Below are 20346 nucleotides of genomic sequence, written 5' to 3' on the forward strand. Positions count from 1 at the left end.
TAGTCTCTAGATCAAGGGAAGTAATAGTGCCACTCTATTCTGCTCTGGTCAGGCCCCACCTGGAATATTGTGTCCAGTTCTGGGCACCACAATTAAAAAAGGACATTGAGAAACTGGAGCGTGTCCAAAGGAGGGCGACTAAAATGGTGAAAGGTCTGGAAACCTTGCCCTACGAGGAACAACATAGGGAGCTGTGGATGATTGGCCTGGAGAAGAGAAGGTTGAGAGGTGATATGATAGCCCTGTTTAAATATTTGAAGGGATGTCATATTGAGGAGGGAGCAAGCTTGTTTTCTGCTGCTCCAGAGAACAGGACCCGGAACAATGGATGCAAGCTCTAGGAAAAGAGATTCCCCCTCAACATTAGGAGGAACTTCCTGACAGTAGGGGCTGTTCGACAGTGGAACACACTCCTTCCTCGGAGTGTAGTGGAGTCTCCTTCCTTAGAGGTCTTTAAACAGAGGCTAGATGACCATCTGTTGGGGATGCTTTGATTTAGATTTCCTGGATGGCAGGGGGTTGGACTGGATGGCCCCGTGCGGTCTCTTCCAACTCTATGATTCTAAGTCAGAAGTACATCATGATCCCCCTGGATGGACCACCTGGTGCTCTCTCACTGCTGGAATTCTTGAAAGAATATTGGCCTCAAGAGCCTTGGTTTGCTTCAATGAGTTATTTCTAATATTCTTGAGCAAGAAAAGCTGGGCCAGGCCCTCCCAGGAGAGATCAGTCAAGCCCATTACTAAGAGACCCTTGCTATCCTCTCAGGTTTGTATTAAGAGTAAATTTACAGAATGTGAGAATTCTGCAGCAGGGGCAGGGGTATGAGGAGGCAAAATAAGAACATTGTTCCCCCAAATAAAAAAATCTTTCACTCCAAATAAAATGTTACTTTACCCTCCAAACTTCTATAGTTGCAGTAACGTGAAACGCCAACTAAGCTTTAAGAAATTTGAGTTTTGGCATTCAAAGAAAAAGGGCAGGCAAGCTGACCAAGGAAATGCAAATGCAGCAAAGATAAAAGTTGTAGATGTGAACAGTTTTCAGTGCAATGTTAGAAATTTGGGGACTGAGAGAAATTTTCATGGGGGTGGACGACAGAGTTGCCATATGGAGGGGCAATGTTTTCATCCCCCCCCCTACAACTACACCCTTTTCTGCTGTCTACTCCTAATGTACAGGCCTGGGATAAGACATTTTGATACCTGAGCTGGAAACTATTGCAACTGTCATTGAGCTGGATTTCAATGGGTGTTAAGTGGGATATGGACAGATTGCTTGTCTGTAACCATATTTCTTTGAATGGTCATCTGCGAATTCACACAAATGGGTTATTCTGTTGCAATTGAAAACTGAAGAGGGCTCCTCTGCCTTTATTGGTTGCACAGAAGAGGGAATTTCAGCAGGTGTTGCTTGTTACACATTTAGGTAACAATCAATATATATAGTTTGAATACATTTTGAATGTTACACAAATCTTAAGTAATAAAATAAGTATTTAGGGGGAAGAGCTGCTGATATTTGCTCTTCTATGCACCCATTAATGGTATACTAGGAGTCCTTTCTAGGTTTACTAACAGGTAATCTTAGAGGGAGACCTTACAGTCTGCTTCAGTCCATGAACTAGTTCTGTAAGAGGGTATATGTTTGGTATCCCACATATGGCACCAACACCTGGTCCCTTGGACTGGTGCTTGGACCCATGGCTAACACTTGTCCCAGGTCATTTCCCAACAGGTAGGACGAGAAGGTACAAGATGGAAGGAACAGGTCCTACTGTTAGATACTGTGAGGAAGACTGTAAAGTTCAGTTTTTAGACTCTACTCCCAGGTTGGCTGGAGAATTTTGCAAGTTGTAGTCCAGAAATGAAAATTTCTGAGCTCTAAGAAGGTCTCCCCAATCCTGGAGCAGTAGGCTCTGTGGTTGCTGTTGCCATGTGCCTTCAAGTCTTTTCTGATTTATGGAAACCCTAAGGTGAGCCTATCACAAGGTTTTTCTTGGCAAGAAGGAGGTTTGTCTTTGCCTTCCTCTGAGGCTGAGAGAGTGTGACCTGTCCAAGTTCACCCTTTGGGTTTCCAGGACTCAGTGAGGATTTGAACCCTGATCTCCAGAGTCATAGTCCAGTTCGCAAAACCCTAAACCACCTCAGGGCTCTGTTGTACTGTCTTGGAAATGAAGGTAGTTTTAATAAGCGAATGGACAGTGTTTGTTTTTTCTTAATCCTATCAATAAGTAAGCAAATGAAACAAAATAATGCCAGATGTCTTTCCAGTATTTGACTAACGGGAAATTTAGTCACAAGGAATTGTAAGAACAACTCTGCACTGTTGTGTACCATTTGCTTGCCTTTTGCTATCAGGTGGAAAGGATACAAAATTTAAATGCATTACAATGGGTCTATTGAGGTTTTGTTTAAAAAAAGAGGGTGAGGTATGCAAAGGAAAAGATAACCAACTCTTGTTTCAACTGTTTTCCAGAGGCAGGGAATATTGTGTACTCTTAGGGGCAGCGGAGATAAGTGCATTTCTTACAAGGGTTGTGATCTATCAGGACAGTTTTCTGTGTAAGTCCAAATGGAAATTGATGGGAGCTACTTCTGAGCTCTCCCTTAGCTGTTTGGTGAGGCTGGTACAATAGAATACCATATTAATTAGATGAATTAAATACAGTTTGAATTGCACACCTCTAAAATAAGCATTTGTGGTCGGGATGATAAAGGGCCCGAACAGACAGGCCAAAATGAAGCTGCTTCGGGTCACTATGGAGGCATGCTGTATGCGTCCTGAGGACTGGAGCATGCAGCTTTGGCGCAGCTTCTGACCTCTTAAGATGCATGTATCATTTAAACAGCATACCTCCAAAGTGACCCAAAGCAGCTTTATTTTGGCCTGTCTGTTTGGGCCCCTAGTCATCATTCATTCATTCATTCATTCATTCATTCATTCCACCCTATAAACAGAAGCTGAATTATCAGGAACATATAAGAACATACTGCCACGTCAGGCTTTGCTTCTATTTTTAGGAAGCTTATTTGAGATTCGGCCCTGTAAAAAGGGAAATACCTCCTTTACACAGATATTCACAGTGTGGTTCTGGCCCTATAGCTATATTAGTCTACTATGGATGTGCGAACAGTCTCCTATGGAGAGACAACAAGAATATCAACATTAACCAGAAGCGATATTTGTGACAAACAATAAACAAAATTCTAGCCCATACTGTTTTAGGTTGGAATGGAATAAGTGCAGCCTTCCAGATGTTGGACTGCACTCTCAGCATTCTTCAGCTTGGCCCTGCTGGCTAGGGCTGATAGGAACTGCTCTCCAAAAATACCTGGAGAGCCATCCCTCATACAAGCAATGCTGAGTTACAAGGAGCTATGGTCCAATTTAGGCAGCTTATCTTCCTAAGGGAAAAGGGAGCAAAGTGTAATATAGGGTGAGTGTGATCTCATCTTTCATGATAGATCAATGAGTATTTAGGTTAATAGCAGATCTCATGGTCAGTAGTCCCAGAGACATTTATAGTGTTAATCCAGAATGGGCAATAGCCATCCCATTGGCCACATGTGGCCCACTGTGGGTTCTTGCATTGCTACCACAGCTAAAGCCATGCCATTGAGAATTGACAGCTTTGCAAAAACAAAAGTACAAAGGTTTGTTTCACACTACACACAATCATCGCACTTTGATACCACCTATGGAATTTTGGGATTTGCAGTTCAGGGAGAGGACCTTTAGAGTTCCAAGCCAGATCAGTCTCCTCTGGTGCCTCTGACCAAACTACAAGTTCCAGCATTCCACAGGATGCAGCCTTAGTACCTTAGGGGAAAATCATAGTATTATAATTGCAGTGTGAAAGGGACCAAAGGCATTTCAGCCTACCCTGCTTTTCCAGAACCAAAAACGATGTTCTTCTCTGCTAGTCTGCAACACTTTGTTGTGTAGAAATGCACACACAGCCCTCCATATCCATCAATTTTTTAATCCATGGATTCAAGCATCCACAGCTAGAAAATATTTTTAAAACATGTAAATTCCAAAAAGCAAGCCTTGATTTTGCCGCCTTATATAAGAGACATCATTTTCCTATGCCACTGTATTCAATGCCAATGGGACTTGAGCACCCACAGATTTTGGTATCCACTGAGGGTCCTAGAATTTCCTGTAATAGGAAAGTTGGCATCTACCACTGAATTACAACAGCAGCAATGTTGCCTCCTGATATGTTTTGAAGAATCCAGTGTAGCCTCTCAGCACCATGGCGGTGCCCGCCTTGGTGTTGATGAACAAATTTCAATTAGGTTTCTTTCCTAACCCCGTGGCTCAGGGAAGATCAGCTCTCCATCCTGGCTCTTGCTGCTGGGCAGTTCCTTTTGTTTAAGCATTTGTCTAATGGAGGACTGCCTCTTTGGTCCCTTTTGTACGCTGATATTGGAGACTCCTGGGGCACATTCAGAGGCTGCTATACCTGCTAAGTGAGATCTACTGTAATGCTTCCTAGAATATCTGCATGTTGCTTTTATCCTCGTAGGACTGAAGCTCTCTACCCCATGTGCATTTACTAGCCAGTGAGCAGCATCCCTAAGCAATGCCATGCACTAAACTCCTAGTTCTGAGACCTAACAGTGGCTGCTGGTGTAGTTGTTACCTGGTGGAGGCCATTCACCTGGGAAGTGTCGGAAGAAGTTTGTGGGGGCCATGTCACCTCCAGCTTCTTGCAGGAAGGTCTTCCTGGAAATGAGGGAGAAGCAAGGACAAAAAGACAGTTACACAGAATATAATGTCAGTAATAACTGCTTCTGAGCATAAGCAGATTGCACTTGTTTCAACACTAAATAACTGGAGCCAGCCCACATGTATCAGAGGGAGGCATTATTCACATGCTGTTGTTTTTAGTATGCCTATGTGAATAATCTCACTCACACATTTTGGGTTTGTTGTTCACACTATGGAACCACATCTCTGCATGTTTTGTTGCTCAGACATATCAGCACTCGAATAAAGATGGAATCAATGATGTGGATGTATACAAAGCACATTCAAGACATGCAGAGTTAATCCTGATTCATCCTGGGTCTACTCCCATCGGTTATTCTCACAGCCAAGAATGCAAATCTTTTAGAAAAACTCAGGGGAAAAACTGACATTGATTATCTCAGGTTAAGTGGGATTTTTTGCAGGCTTTCCCAAAACCCAAAAGGACAAACAAATGGGTCCTAAAGCATATCAAGCCAGAAATCTCCATGGAAGCCGACAAAACTGAGGCTGTCGTACTCTGGATACATTATGAGAAAGCACGAATCATTAGAAAAGACAATAATGCTGGGAAAGTAAGAGGGGAATAAAAAGAGAGGAAGGCTACATGCTTGATGGATGGACCCTATTAAGGAGGTCACAGGTATGGGTTTACAGGAACTAAGCAGAACAGTGGAAGACCTGGGTTCTTGGAGATGTCTCATCCACAGGGTCACCATGGGTTGAGATCGACTTGAGGGCGGTTAGCAACAACAATCCCAAAACTTAATTGGATGCATTCGAAATGCATGTGAATAACAAAGATTCAATCCCGATTCTACCTGGATTTTTTTCACCATCTGAATAACCCCCAGGATTGAGTGAAAGACTTTCAGTTCAGAGGGTGTGATCTGACCTCTGGCATGGCATCTAGAGAACCATGCAAGTTTCTGTGACTTTTGCCTTGGTTGTAGGACTGAATCTGGAGATATATCTTTGTCTCTGCTCACACCCTGTGATGACAGTCTGGTTTCCCTTTCTGTCTGGCTTCTGTTAATGTTCAACCTTATGTTTGTGACAACATTCTGGGAAACAAATTACCACCCACTAGGTACACACTCTGACGCTGCCGGCTGCCAAGTTCTCATCCTGCAACTCATTTATTCATTTCCTATCTAACAGGAGGTCAAGGCTTTGGAAGGCCATGTCAGGCTAGAACCAGATGAGGGAATGATAACTTGAAATAATTATCATCAGTTAAAGAAAGGATGTACATAGGAATTCATTTTTAAACAACTGGGAGGAATGTCAGATACTTATCAGATAAAAACTCCTCGAAGTTTATATGTGTTATATTTTTTTGTTATTTTGAATTTCAAATGTAGCATTTTTTTCAAAATGGAGCTCAAAGCAGAGCTCCATAATTTTCTCTAGAGCTTTGAAGAGTTACTTTTTTGGTCTATGGTTACTGTCTGGGGATTCTGGAAGTTATAGTCCAAATAAGTAATATTTTCAAGTGGTGGTTCTCTCCCCCAATTTATCATCACAGCAATCTTGTGAGACAAATTAGTTAGGCTGATTGGCCCAAGGTAACCCAATGATTGGGAATTTGAACCCAGATCTTCCCAGAGTGTGTGACACTCTTAACCAGTACACCTTGACTCTCATGTATTTGCTTGGAGGAGTCAAGGAAATGAGAGGTAAGATCTCAGTAAGTCACCTGGAACACCTTTGAACATTTTAGTAGAGTGTCTTCTAGACCACAAGATGGTCCATTTTGGTGCTGGGATAGAAGCTGTAACAACAGATCTTTCTTTTCTGTTTAAGCCAGAACAAATAGTGCCAGATCTGCCAGTAAGCTCCAGTTTAGCAACCAGGTGCTCTGTTCACTCCCAAAATATTCATGTAGCCTGACCTTGGGGTTAGAAACTGGACACTCCTGGAAGACTGAAACTGTTATCCACAGGTTTCTGTGTACTGTATTTTCTGTTTTTACTGTCTGATCTGCACACATCCATTTGCTTTATGAGCAAGCAAACCCAGCAACTGGCTGAGTCACCCAGTGAGTTAATAGCTGAATGGGATTTGATCTGCCAGATCTAGGATTTCCGTTGAGCTGGAGACCACAGTAGCTTTCAGACAGTGCTGAGGCCAGGGCTGGGTGGACATGCCAAAATTCAATGCAAGTGCAAAGTGCAACATTTGGCACCAAATACCCTGGATTCCTGGGTCCAGCTATTATGTAGCTTGGCAGGATATGAACTGACAAGATCATATTGGGGGCATTCTGAAAGAGTAATTTAATGACCATTTGTGGTTTTGCAAGAGGAATTAATACAATTTTATTTAATTGTGTCAAGGCTTTTTAGGTGCTACACTTCTATGGAATCCTAGAAATGCCACAGCATATGTTGTTAGGCACTTTCTCTTCCCCTCTGGAGGTATTTAATGATGGATAATCATTTCTCAGGAGTGCTTTAGTTATTTATTCTTGCATGCTAGAGGGCTGGACTATATGGCCCTTGAGGTACTGTGCAACTCTGTAATTTTATTATTTCACGACCTTTATTCATCTTCCTAAGAATGCCTGAGAACAGAGCTTGGAAAAATTACCATTTTGGACAACGAAATCATTATTCAGAACACCCCCTTCCCTGAGACATAATGGCTGGGGTGTTCTGAGATATATAAGCCAAAAAAGTAACATTTCCAAGCTCTGCCTGATAATGTGTGGGCAATGCCTGCTGAAATTTCAGAGACTGGAATGGTTGGTGGGGTGATATCTTCACAGCATCAGAAAGCAGTCCTTAAATGCCCTGCCTATTTTCAGAGTCTATAACAAACAAAAGATGAAATAAATTAAGTTGAAGAATGAAAAGTGCAGCATAAACTAGTCAGTGTAAGACACCACATAGAAATTTGCACACTTTAACTAGAGAATCCTCAGAGCTATAAGTTTTCAGTGATGCCAACTTCAAATTTTTCTTCCTTTTTAACTACAGATAAATGAACAATCCTAGGTGAGCTCAAAGCATGCACACATGTGCTGATAAATGAGTAGGGATGTGACACACACAGATGCATAAAGTCCTAGGTCAGTGCATATTTTCAGAGGCACATCTATACACATTAGACATACATCTGGAATTTTGGTGTGTGTGCACTGTGCACCGCACATGGACACATAAATGTGTCCACTTCAGGTTTATGAATCCTGGCATCATACATGTGCCAGTGGCTGTTGTTTTTGTTAGCTGTCCTCGAATTCACACTGACTCATGGCAACCCTGTGGTGAAACCTCTCCAGGCTCCCCAGTCCTCCAACTGCTCTGCTTAGTTCCTACAAATTCGGGCCCATGACCTCCCTGATTGAGTTTGTCCATCTGGTATGTAGTCTTCCTCTCTTTCTACTACTCTCTACCCTTCTTAGCATTATTATCTTTTCTAATGAATCATGTCTTCTCATGATATGATGAAAGTATGACAGCCTCAACTTGATCATCATGGCTTCCAAGGAGATTTCAGGTTTGATCGGTTCATGGACCCATTTATTTGTCTTTTCTGGCAGTTAATATGGTATTATTTCCATCACCACTGGAGGTGGGTCTGAGGGAATAGGCTTCCCCAGGACCTTCTGGGTTGGATTTAACTCAGGATCTTGATGTTCTCCTCCCCTGTGCACTACACATGGACACGTAAGTGTGTCCACTTCAGGTTTATGAATCCTGGCATACATAAGACACTCGCATGCATTCACACATATTGTCCCATACAGAAAGTGTGTTCATGATAGTTGTGGCCATACATGACTTGAATGTACAAGAAAGACAGGAGACAGACACAGAAACAGAGAGAGATGAGTGAGGTACATTCACCCATCTTCTGAGGTTCAAATGAAATATGATGATGTCAGTTCCACATGTTTAAACATAGAGCTACCTTGCTCAGGGGGAATAAAGCAAGATTTTAGCAGCAACAAAGGTAAATGTTTGAGGAATGTTAAGCCTCTCCAGGTCCTCTTAAGCCTCTTTGCTCCTTGGCTATTTTTTATTGCCCCCCCTTCCCCACATACACACAGACATACAACTGCAAGAGGGCCAGTTCTTTGTTTAAGCACAGGAGGCATCCACTATCACAAGTAGATTGGTTCTGAGAAATACCCATGACAAAGATGCTTTGTGCATTGTAAATCTATGTACTTTGTTTTCTATCTACATAGTGATTCAGAGTGTTCAAGGAGCACCTTATACATTCTTTCTGTCCTACAATACACACCTTCATTAACTCAAGATTGCACCTACTTAATGAGTTCATGCCTAAGGCATGGCTTGAGCCTGGCACTTTATGGCTCAAAGGGCATATTCCTAGCCACTTATATCTTTTAAACTGCACATGCTTCAGGATAATCACTTTCTCTTTCAGCTTCTTCTGCAAAACTAGAAGAACATCAAGGACGCAGTACAAAATGCAGAAATGCAGAAATACAAAATACAGAAAATACATGAACTCATTAAGTGAATGAACCCACTTAATGAGTTCATGGCTAAGGCATGGCTTGAACACTTAACACTTTATGGCTCAAAGTGCACATTCCTAACCATTTATACCACACTATCTCCTCGGGGCATTTCTGTATTTTGTCCTGCATCCTTGATGTTCAACCAATTTTACAGAAGAAACCGAAAGAGAAAGTGATTATCCTGAAGCATGTGCATTTTAAAAAGATCCATGGCATGAGGTCAGAGATTCACAAAACTGTAATAGGCTTAGAGCAGAATAACTGAAATGATTCACCATGTTTGATGAGGCTTATTATTACTTAGTATGTTTAGGATTGTGGCCTTAGATTAGCTCCTGAGTCAGTGCACATAAGACTGTGTGCTGTAAAAAGTTCATCTACTATTGGCTTGGCACATAAAGCCCATAGTTTAGCTGATGCGGCAACCCAGAATGAAGGGGCAGGTCTAGAAAGTTACCTGCAGTTTGAAGACCACCTGGTCAAAGATGGGGGCTCTTTGGCCTTCCAAAAGCTTTGGATAGCCATTCCCCCATTCCTTACTCACTGGCCATGCTGAGTGAGGCCAGTAAAAGTGATAGGCCACAACATCTGCAGGGCAAGATGTCCCATGCCCATGTTCTACATTACTTCAGTCAACAGGCTGGAGATAAAAAGGTTTTGAGATGTTAGTCTAATGCACATTTAGCTGGGAGTAAACTCCACTGGAAGAGCCTGCATGCTATAGTGCAGTGATTCCCAAACGTTGATCCTCTAAATATTTTGGACTTCAGCTGCCAAATTTCCTGACTGTTGACCAATCTGGCATGGCCTTGGGGAGCTGAAGTCCAAAGTACCTGGAGGACCAAAGTTTGAGAATCATTGCTGTAGTGAATTGAGTGTTGCACTAGAACTCTGGAAGATCATGATTCAAATCCCCACTCAGTTCTGGAAACCAGAGGTGATTTTGGGCAAGTCACACACAGTTTGGAGGAAGGCAATGGCACACTGTGCCAAGAAAACTCTGTGAGAGAGTCATCATAGGTTGGTGTCAACTTAAGGGTACATAAGAACAAGCTTCAATGGACTCAATAACTCTGGGACTTTCTTCTGAGCATCCAGCAGTGTGGTGCACAAGAACTAAAAGCAGTTTGAGAGAGGCATTATTATATACGTGTGCCTATACATTTCACTATGTCCATCTGTCATTTGTAGTTAATTATGTATGGTAGGTTTCTGAAGAAAAAAAATTAAAAACCTGCTGAACCTGCTTTACCAGAGATAAACAGTATTTGGAAGAGTTCCTCTTTGGACTACAACCGTGTGTGCACGGATATGCACTGTACTTCAGTTCACTTGCTCTACTACCTGAAATAAGCAGTTGTCCATGGCACCTCAATAAATCAGCCACCTCTTTGTATCCTTTCATTCCTTTCCTCTCTGTAAGGTTGACAGATTTAAGCAGGACAAGTCTCCTGTCCCTGTAATGGTTGTGCTTTTGTTGTTGTTGTGTGCCTTCAAGAAATTTCTGACTTATGTCAACCCTAAGGCAATCCTATCATGGGTTTTTGGTGGCAAATTTCTTCAGAGGGGGTTTGCTGAGGCTGAGGGAGTGTGACTTGCCCAGGATCACCCAGTAGGTTTCCATGCCTGAGCCGGGATTTGAATTCTGATCTTAAGTCATAGTCCAACACTGAAACCACTACACCATAATGGTTGGGCAGTAGAGCTGAATTTCAGCAAGTGTTGATTGTTATAGAAGCAACATCTGCTGAGATTCTCTCTTTAGCAAAACCATTAAAGGGATTGAAAGAGATAGCCATGTTAGTCTGTAAAATCAGTATGTAAAGAGATCTTGTAGCACCTTTGAGACTAATTGAAAGAAAGCAGTTGGCAACATGAGCTTTTATAGACTTAAGTCTACAAAAGCTCAAGCTACCAACTTTTTTCTTTCAGGTAGTCTGAAAGATGCTACAAGATCTCTTAAAGGGATGAGAGCCCTGTCCCATTACCTGGATAGCCCTATCTCTCTGCCACTATACAACTAGTCCCAGAATGTAAAAAATTAAAGAGGAAGAGCCCTTGTGGGTTAGAGGAATGGTGCATCTATTCCAGCATCCTGTTTCCACTGATGGTCAACCATATGCTCTGGGAAAACCATAGGGAGGACATGAAGGCAACATGCACCTGATATCTAAAGGCATGCTACCTTCTGAACATGACTGTACGTGGCAAATGGATATGCACAAGTCAAACCTTGTGAGCTTGTCTAACTTCTCTTTCATACTATATTTGGATACTATTTTAACTCCTGAGGAATCCTGGTTTTGTGAGGCACTAGAGAGTTCAAAAATACCTTCCAAAATGACAAACCCCAGGATAGAGCCATGATATTTAAAGTGGTTTTAAAGTGTGATAAATGTATTTTATGAAAGAGACAAATCTCTTCACAGCCATCTAAGCCAATGGTCATCAGCACATTTGATGGGAGTGTGTGTGGGTGTTGAGTGTTTTCAAGTTGTTTCCGATTTAAAACAACCCTAAGGTGAACCTATTATGTGATTTTCTTGGAAAGATTTATTCAGAGGAGGTTGCAGATCCCCTAAATTGGGATGGACTATTGGTGGCACTTCAGACTGCGTTGGACTATACCTAGAGGTGAGGTATCTTGGAAGCTGCAGTCCAGGAACATCTGGAGGGCCACAAATTGCTTACCCAAAATAACCGTGTGCTGTGTGAAGGATTTCCTTTTGTCTATTCTGAAACTACTGCCCATTCCTTTCATTAGGTTACCCTGAATTTTGGGTCCTATGGCATAGGTACCTTCCCTGCATTCCATTCACCCACATCCCACCCACTCTTTGGCCACTGACCTGGCTCGTTTTGGACCTCCTTGTCTCCTGGCTCTGAGGTCTCTGCCGGCTGGCAGGGCGAAACAGAGCCATACAGGCTGTACCTCTGCCTCTGCAGCTCCCGCTCTCGTTCCTGGGCCTCCTGGACTTCCTGCTCTAGCAGAGACTGGGCACTTTTGGTACGCAAGCAGAAGAAGGGGTTGCCAGAGGGGCTGGATGTTTCCAGCGGAGGGTGTTGGGGCCGTAGCAAAGCCTCTGAGTCCAGTATGACCATGTTGGGGGCACGGTTGGCCTCGGCAAAGGAGGGGCCCCTCACCCCTTCAGCACTCCTGCCCAACACTTTCCTGGGGATCAGAAAATCCAGACTAGTGTATTGTTCAAAGATCATCTTCTTCTCCTGAAGCTCCTGTGGTGTGCCCCGGTCATAGGCCCCCCGGACCTTCCCCAGCTGCACCAGGTCCTCCTCCCGCTGACATTCTCGCTGGATCTCTCGTTGCATTTGGGCCCCGGCCCACTGCCGTTCCTTCTCCTTGGGCAGTGTGGAAGGCATCCCACTTTGGTTCAGAAAAGGCCTGATGCGCACCTCCACGTACTCCTGGTTGTCCCGAAGGCTGGCCAGGCCCCGTTCCCGGCGTAGAAGGTCTTCTCGTTCCAGATGGAGACGAATTTCCCGCTCAATTGGGGTCTCTGGATGGCCAGTTGCTCCTCCCGTCCAGTTTGTGGGGCAGCAAAAGCCAGCCATTGTGGAGGGCTCATCCGAAATGGGTTGAGTGAAAACTGGCTCAGCAGCGCTCACCAGAGCTTCGCTCTTGGCAGGACCTCTGGCATCCAACAGCAGCCGATCTGGAGGGGTTGGGTCAGGACCAGCATGCTCTGGAATGGCAACTGGAAATGCAGTCCTGGCCAAATCTTGAGAGTCTGCCCGATCCCTGGCTTCTGGTGGCTCTTCAACACTTGCTAGAACCATGGCTCCCTCTGGGTCTTTGGGACTAACTGGATCAGTTGCTGCTGGTGAACTTTTTAAGACAGTGAAATCTCTGTCCAGGTTTTCAGCCTCTGAGAGCTCCTTGACCTGCCCTGGCTCTCTGGTGGTTTCTTCTGGCTCTCTAGTGGTTTCTTCAGGCTCAGCGTCCCTGGCTGCTTCCTCACCCTCTTCAGATTCCAGCACAGCTTCAGCTCCAGCCTCACTCTGGGGATTGCTGTTATTGCCGGCTCCACTTTGTTCACAAATAGCCCGTCCTTCCAGGTCAGATGCAGCAGGCAGGCCCCCATGGGCAGGTCCAAAGATCCCAGTTGCCACAGGAGACTGTGTTGGCACTGCCTGGGAAACACTATCAGAAGAACCTGTGCCTGCTGCCATCTGCTGGCAATTGGATTCAGTATCTGGCAGAGGGTCTGCGGATACCACAGGTGCCATTTCGGCAGTGTCTTGGGCAATGTGCTCCTCATTTGCCTGATCATTGCCTGAGCCAACCTGTGAGGGCTGTCCATTGAGGTTACTCACAGATTCCTCATAATTCAGTGGCTGGGGTACCTGTTCACTTGATGCCCATTCTTCCTTGCCATTCCCTGTAATTTCATGACAGTCTGGCTTTATATCGTCATGAAGACCCTCAGCAGGGCATGATGCTTGAGACTCAATAGGGGAAACAGGAATGGGAGAGTGGTTGCTAGCGAAGACAGAAGAGCCTCCTTCCCCTGGTTCCTTTGGAGAATGTGTCTCCATCAACAATCTACTGGGGGACTCAGGTGAAGCTCCGGCAGCACAGTCAGCATGGCCATTCTCTTGGCTGTCTGCAGCTTGTGTGGGGATATTGGCAAGTTCTAGTTTTTCTGGAGATCCTGGACACATCTCAGGAGGCTGGCCATGACTATCTACGATGATTCCACTTTCCTCATTTACATCTGGGTGATCTGAGTGACTGGTAGACTCCTGTTTCTCTGAGGGAACATCTGAGGTACTGTGATGGTGAATAAGAGGACTTCCTTTTGCCTCTTGGCTAACTTCCAGCTGTTCCAGGGAGTCAGCAGGCACAGGTGGGTCTTCACTATGGCAGTGGTGTTGCCTGCCTTTCTCCTCTTCGTCCTTCTCCTCCAACACTGAGGCTCCTGCAAGACTCTGTGGCTCTGAGAAGGCATCCGGTATGTCACTGTGACACTCACTATGGTTGCCATCCTCCTCTTTGGCCAACAAGCCTGAAGCATCTTCTGCTTTCAGTTGTTCTGATGAGAATTCTGGCATCTTCTCCTGATGAACAGAATGGCCACCATCCTGCCCTTGGCTTGACTGGTTCACATAATCTGCCATTTTAATCTCTTCAGAAGGCATAGCAAGAGATGGAGTGGCCTTCTCAACCCCATTATCAGTATGTGCTGAAGAGGGTGATTCTTCCAGTGCCTGGTCTTTGGCAACGGAACTGTTGGCACCATCCGATGGGGGAACCAAAGAATCATCTGGAGTAGTGGTTATGGGAACATTCTCTGCCACGTCCCTGCTCTCCACCATATCCCTGAATATGTCCACCTCAGAGGTATCCCGGCTTCTGTGGCAAACTCCAGTGGTAGTGGGAGGTAGTGAAAGAGTTTCAGTAGTCATCTGGAGCATGGAGTGGGGTCTTTCTTAGGTCCAACACACCTGGGGGGGAAAAGCATGCATCTTTTTAGGGTGGTTTCACACTTTGCAAGGAAAAAAATGAAGTGATGGCTCCCCCTCCTGGCAATGCAAAAGAAAAATTCTGAAGGGCATTGTAGCCTTCAGAAGCATATGGCAGGGGAGCTCTTGAGAAAGGCAACCTTGGCCTTAGTTTCTAAAAAATACCCAAAAACTGGCATTTCCTTTTTATGTGCAGTGAGTCAACAGGAGATGGGAGTAGGATCTGGGAGGAGAACTGGATATGAATGGTGGTGGGAAGCTCTGTGAGAGCAAATGTCTATATTTCAAAACGCTTACACGCTTTCCTGGACTTTAACCCATTCTAATTCACACTTATGGATTGAACAAGGAAAGTTGTCTTTTCTCACCCAATTTGGTTTAAGTTGCCCACCATTCCTCTTTCAACCATCCCCATCTGCCATGGCTGGAGAATACGCCCTGTCTTTTTCAGCTGCCCACTTACCTACTTAAACTCTCAATTTCACCAAAGCCCATCTAGTACCTGTTTAAGGGGCTAGGTATGGCCAGAGCTGAAAGATAGAGCAGAAGCCTTGAATGATAATAATTGTAGTTTATTAGAGCCATGGTTCATTGGATCAAAGGGTGATGCAGCAACTAAAAAAGCCAATGTGATTCTAGGGCAGGGGTAGGCAACCTGCGGCCCGCGGGCCGGATGCGGCCCGTCGAGGCCTTGGGACCGGCCCCTGCCCGGTCCTGCCGCCGATTGCCGCCAGGGCCTTTGGGGGGCAATTGTCTATAGAAGCCTCAGAAACATGCATTTATATTAACATTTTTTAAAAAATCTGCAAATTTTTTCACGTGTCCTCCATTTTTTTAAAAAAAGTGTCTTCCATTTGAAAATTTTGTCCTACATTTGTCCTGGTTTATTTATATATTTGTTTTTTAAAAAAATATTTAATTATTTATTTTTTGGCTTCGGCCCCCCAGTTGTCTGAGGAACAGCAACCCGGCCCCCGGCTCAAAAAGGTTGCCTACCCCTGTTCTAGGGTATATCAATAGAAGTTTAGTGTCTAGACTGAGGGAAGTAGTAGCACTCTGGAATACACTGTCCAGTTCTGGCCACCACAATTCAAAAAGGATGTTGAGAAGCTGGAGTGTGTCCAGAGGAGGCCGAACAAAATGGTGAAGGGTCTGGAAACCATTCCTTCTGAGGAGAGACTTAGGGAGCTGGGGATGTTTAGCCTAGAGAAGAGGTGGTTAAGAGGAGATATGATAGCCCTTTTTAAGTATTTGAAGGCGTATCATATTGAGGATACATATGGAGCGTGCTTGTTTGCTGCTCCAGAGAATAGGACCTGGAGCAATGGATGCAAGCTGCAGGAAAAGAGATTCCACCTCAATATTGGAAGAATTTCCTGACAGCTAGAGATGTTTGACAGTGGAATACGCAGCCTGGAATGTGGTGGTCTCCTTCCTTGATGGTTTTTGAACAGAGGCTAGATGGTCATCAGTTGGGATGCTCTGATTGTGTATTCCTGCATGACAGGGGGGGTGGAATGGATGGCCCTTGAAGTCTCTTCCAACTCTACAATTCTATGATTCTATGAAAGCATAATATAACAAAACCCCAAATCCACAAAACTGTGATACTTTTATAGAGACAACTAAAATGCACAAAATATATTCAAAGCATGGCACTTTTTGATTTTCAAGGACAAGAACATCATGGGCCACCTATCCCTAAGGCCTTCCTGTTCCCTCTGAACTTACTTGGAATCCTCACAGTAGCTGTGGCGACCTGGAGCGGCAGAGGAGGGGAAAATGGATTTTGTAAACTGCATGATAATACAGCTGTGAGGCCTCCCTGTTGTAATGCAAGGTATTTGGGGTGGGATAGGGAGGAATGGTCAATTCAGGCTCATTAGCTTTACAAAATATCTGTTCCTACTGGAGATGAGAACTGCTAGAACCAGTTTCTCACTATGGATTAACACAGCTGCCTGCATTTTTTTACTTTCCTTGGGGATGTGGCTATATAAGGCCCATTTTATTATAATCTGAACTTCAAAATTTACCCCTTTATCCTTGCAAGATTCAGTCTTCAACCTCTTCAGTTGTAGTTCCCACCCGATGGCACTCCCACAGAACAGAATGGTGGTCTGATTCTCAAGTCAGATTGCACTATACTTATACAGCAGTGTTGCTTCAGATAAGGGAGGTGGAGTAGGGAAAGCTCAACAGAAAGGGCAAGATTAAGAAGCCTGTTCTTAGACGTACCAAAGATTACACTGCTGTTAAAACACATCTCCCAAAATTAACAAAAAGAAAAGACAATTTTAAGACTGTTTGTTTTGGTAATTCCTCATACCTCACAATAATAATCACAGCAGCAATTTCTGCACAAATTAACCAGTGTCCCCGAATAGTCCAGAAAGAAAAGTGACCCAGACTCTTATATGAATAAACTAATTCTAAATCATTAATTATGAAGCAATGGGAAAACAAGTGCCCTTGGTTAGCTGGGAATTACCTCCCTCCTCTCTCTGGGGATGGAGGGAGGAAATTGCTTGTGTTAATAGACAAAAATCAAGAGAGTGACGCAGAGAGCGGGCCAGACGCAAAGTCAACTGGAGTGAATCCATGAAAACAGACACGCTGCTATGATCACTGATTTTCCCAGCCTTTCGGGTCATAATACAAAGTGAGCAGGCGGTTCTCTACCTTGGAAAACAAAAAGAGTGCTCTATCGATGCAAAAGCAAAACAGCTAAAATCTAAATTCTGGGAACCAATAAGGCGGACAATGTTTCCTCCAACCCTAGAAAGAAAAGGGAACATCCCATTCTGAAGGTACGAGGGCCTTCTCCCTGTAAAGGAGAGCCATGGTAATTGGGGGCACAAGTACTGGAGTCTTGCAATGGGCAGATAGAACAAATGAAAAATAGGAGGTAAGACTCCTTGGGACAAGTCACAACTCAGATCTGTATGTGTCCCTAACCAGTTCCTTCCTCTTCTTCCACCCACCCTCTTCCCATTATCCTCTGGATTAAGCAAGTGGTCCTGTCTGATCTTTCCATTCACCTATTCCTCCCTCTCACCTCCAGCTTGCATTGATGCCCAAAAACCTTGTTTCTTAGAGGACCAGCCACGGCTTCTCCTACCTGTCCGTAGTGGTGACACACTTTCTTTCCAGGTCCTGCTTATTGCTGCCCGGAGTCCTGTGGGCCCCCTAAGTCTGTCCCAACAGGACAGGACTGCTTTTCCCCTGTGCTTTCCTTGTGCTTTATGCTCAGCCACTGAGCCAATTACACGCCCAAGACTAATCTGCTGGCAGGACACAGCCCTGCTTCGGTAAAACTACAAAAAGAATTGCCAAGAAAATGCACAGCCCTGGGGCCACCTCTCCCCGAAACATAGTCACACAAACAAAACGCACAGGGAGCTGGACGACAGCATGGGAGATTAAAATGTGTGTCGAGGGACATGCTTAGGCTCTGAGGAATTCTTGAAGGAATTTGCAGTCTATCAATGACTATGAGCAATGATAAGAGGGATGGAGCCTCCAGGTGCAAAGGCAGTACACATATATCTTAATACCAAATGTTGTATTAGTAGGGAAGAGCTGTTTTCCTGGAGAAAGTTGGCCGGGCTGCTGTTGGAAGCAGAATGCTAGGCTAGTCAGTCCCTTAATCTGATTCAGCAAAGTAGTTCTTATGGGTTTATGTTCATAAACTATGCATTTAAGGTGGCCAGCGTGGCATAGAGGTTTGAGCGTTGGACTCTGGAGACCAGGGTTTGAATCCTGGCTCAGCCATGTAAACCCACTTGGTGACCTTGTGTAAGGCATACTCTCTCAGCCTCAGAGGAAGGCAGTGGCAAACCCCGTCTGAACAAATCTTGCCAAGAAAACGCCATGATAAGTTTGCCTTAGAGTCACTGTAAGTCAGAAACAACTTCAAAGCACATAGCCACAACAAAAGCTGTGCACTTACAGCAGAACTGGAAAAACTATGGCCCTTCAAGTTTTGTTACTCCATTTCCCATCAGTCTCTACCAACCCATACTTTTCAGCTGTCCCAATTTGGCAGGAAGAATCCTGTTTAATCCTCAATAATCTCACTTTTGGGGGCCATGTGGCCTGGCCAATGATAGCAAATAATCATTAGAGTCCATCAACATTTGGAGGACAAAAGTTTACCCAGCCTTGAGAAATGGAGAATTAACCATCCCTTTCCACATCCATTTGCAAGTATTGCTCTTCAGAAGTGTTGGCCCTACAGTACCTGTCAGCCCTAGCTAGGGTTGCCAGGATGAAAACTAGACACTGCTCCTGTAACTTTAATGGTTGTGCAGGATAGGGACTTTTCCTAGGTGTTGCTTGCTACCTGGTTGCATGATAAATTTTTGTTGTGTGTCTTCAAGTCATTTCTGTCTTATGGTCACTCTTAGATAAATCTCTTTCTGAGGCTGAGAGTGTGTGACTCACTCAAGGTCACCCAGTGAGTTTCCACAGCTGAGTGGGGAATTGAACCCTAATCTTTAGAGTCATAGGACCTTATCACACGGGGAAAATTGGGTGGGGGGAGAGATCAGGGGTTTAAACAGCAATTATCCCGTGCAAAACACAATATCGCAATTAAGATTTTCATACACATCGCTACTAAACAGGCAATAAGCAGGCAATAAGCAGCAACAAATCATTTTTGGGATTTCCCTGTGAATGATTTGTTGCTGTTTGTTGTCTGTTTATTGCCTGTTTAATAGCGACATCATGTGAAAAATCTTAATTGCAATATTGCATTTTGCATGGGATAATCGCTGTTTAAACCCCCGATTTTGCCCAATTTCCCCCGTGTGATCAGGGCCATAGTCCAATGCTCAAAACCAATACTGCACCACAATGGCTCTCCATGAAAAGCAATACTGGCTGAAATTCCCTCTTCTACACAACCACAAAAGGGACAGGAGCCCTCTCCAGTTTTCACTCTGGCAAACCTAGCCAGCTTATCCAGTGGTGACAAGTTTTGGGAGTTGCAGTTCAACAACCTCTGGAGGGCCATTTTGCTTGCCCACCCCTCTTTTGGCATCAGAATCCCTGGTCCATTTTGGATACAGTTCCTGCTGTTGGAAGTAGCAAAACATTAGGACTTCCTAGAGTAATTCATCCTAGTTCTGCTCTTACTGACTCCCTCTGACTCTAATTCTCCATTCCATGCCAGTTGTTAATGTTCGTGCCCTTTACAATTTATGTATTTATTTATTACCTGCCTCTCCCCATGCATCGGGGTGGGGGACAACAACAATTAACAAACAAACAACATCAGTTAAAACACATTGGTTAAAAAAACACATCGATTTAAAAGGACAAATAAGCTGTGCCCATTTTAAAACAATCCTCATCTGAAACTCATCATTTAAAATTCACAATTCTTTATCCAGATCCAGCCATCCATGGATTAAAAATATTCCAAAAAGATATAAATTCCAAAAAACAAAGCATGATTTTGCTATTTTATATAAGGGAGTCACCATTTCACTTTGCCATGGTATTGAATGGGACTTGAGCATCCACAGATTTTGATATCAGAGGTCCTGGGACCAAACCCCAGCAGATACCAAAGGCCCACTGTAGGATGATTCCTGCCCAAA

The 20346-nt window shown here is 44.2% G+C and overlaps 1 protein-coding gene across 4 annotated transcripts in view; it reads right to left on the reverse strand.

The window, feature by feature from the left end:
- Positions 1-20346, reverse strand: part of MISP3 (MISP family member 3) — a 30439-nt gene that overhangs the window by 2435 nt on the left and 7658 nt on the right. The window contains exons 1-3 of one of the 4 annotated variants that reach the window (XM_089486712.1): positions 17859-17954; positions 12106-14719; positions 4652-4734 (exon numbers count right to left, since the gene is read on the reverse strand). In XM_089486712.1, the coding sequence (XP_089342838.1) occupies positions 4652-4734; positions 12106-14689 (2667 nt within the window). In that variant the 5' untranslated portion in view covers positions 14690-14719; positions 17859-17954. Of the gene's footprint in view, positions 1-4651; positions 4735-12105; positions 14720-17228; positions 17361-17858; positions 17955-20346 lie in introns of those variants that run through there. The other 3 variants (XM_089486723.1, XM_089486732.1, XM_089486702.1) reach the window with 3 other exon arrangements.

Source organism: Sceloporus occidentalis, unplaced genomic scaffold, assembly GCF_023333645.1.
Source record: "Sceloporus occidentalis isolate IW3139 unplaced genomic scaffold, rSceOcc1.0.p SCAF_1, whole genome shotgun sequence".
NCBI classification, from domain to species: domain Eukaryota; kingdom Metazoa; phylum Chordata; class Lepidosauria; order Squamata; family Phrynosomatidae; genus Sceloporus; species Sceloporus occidentalis.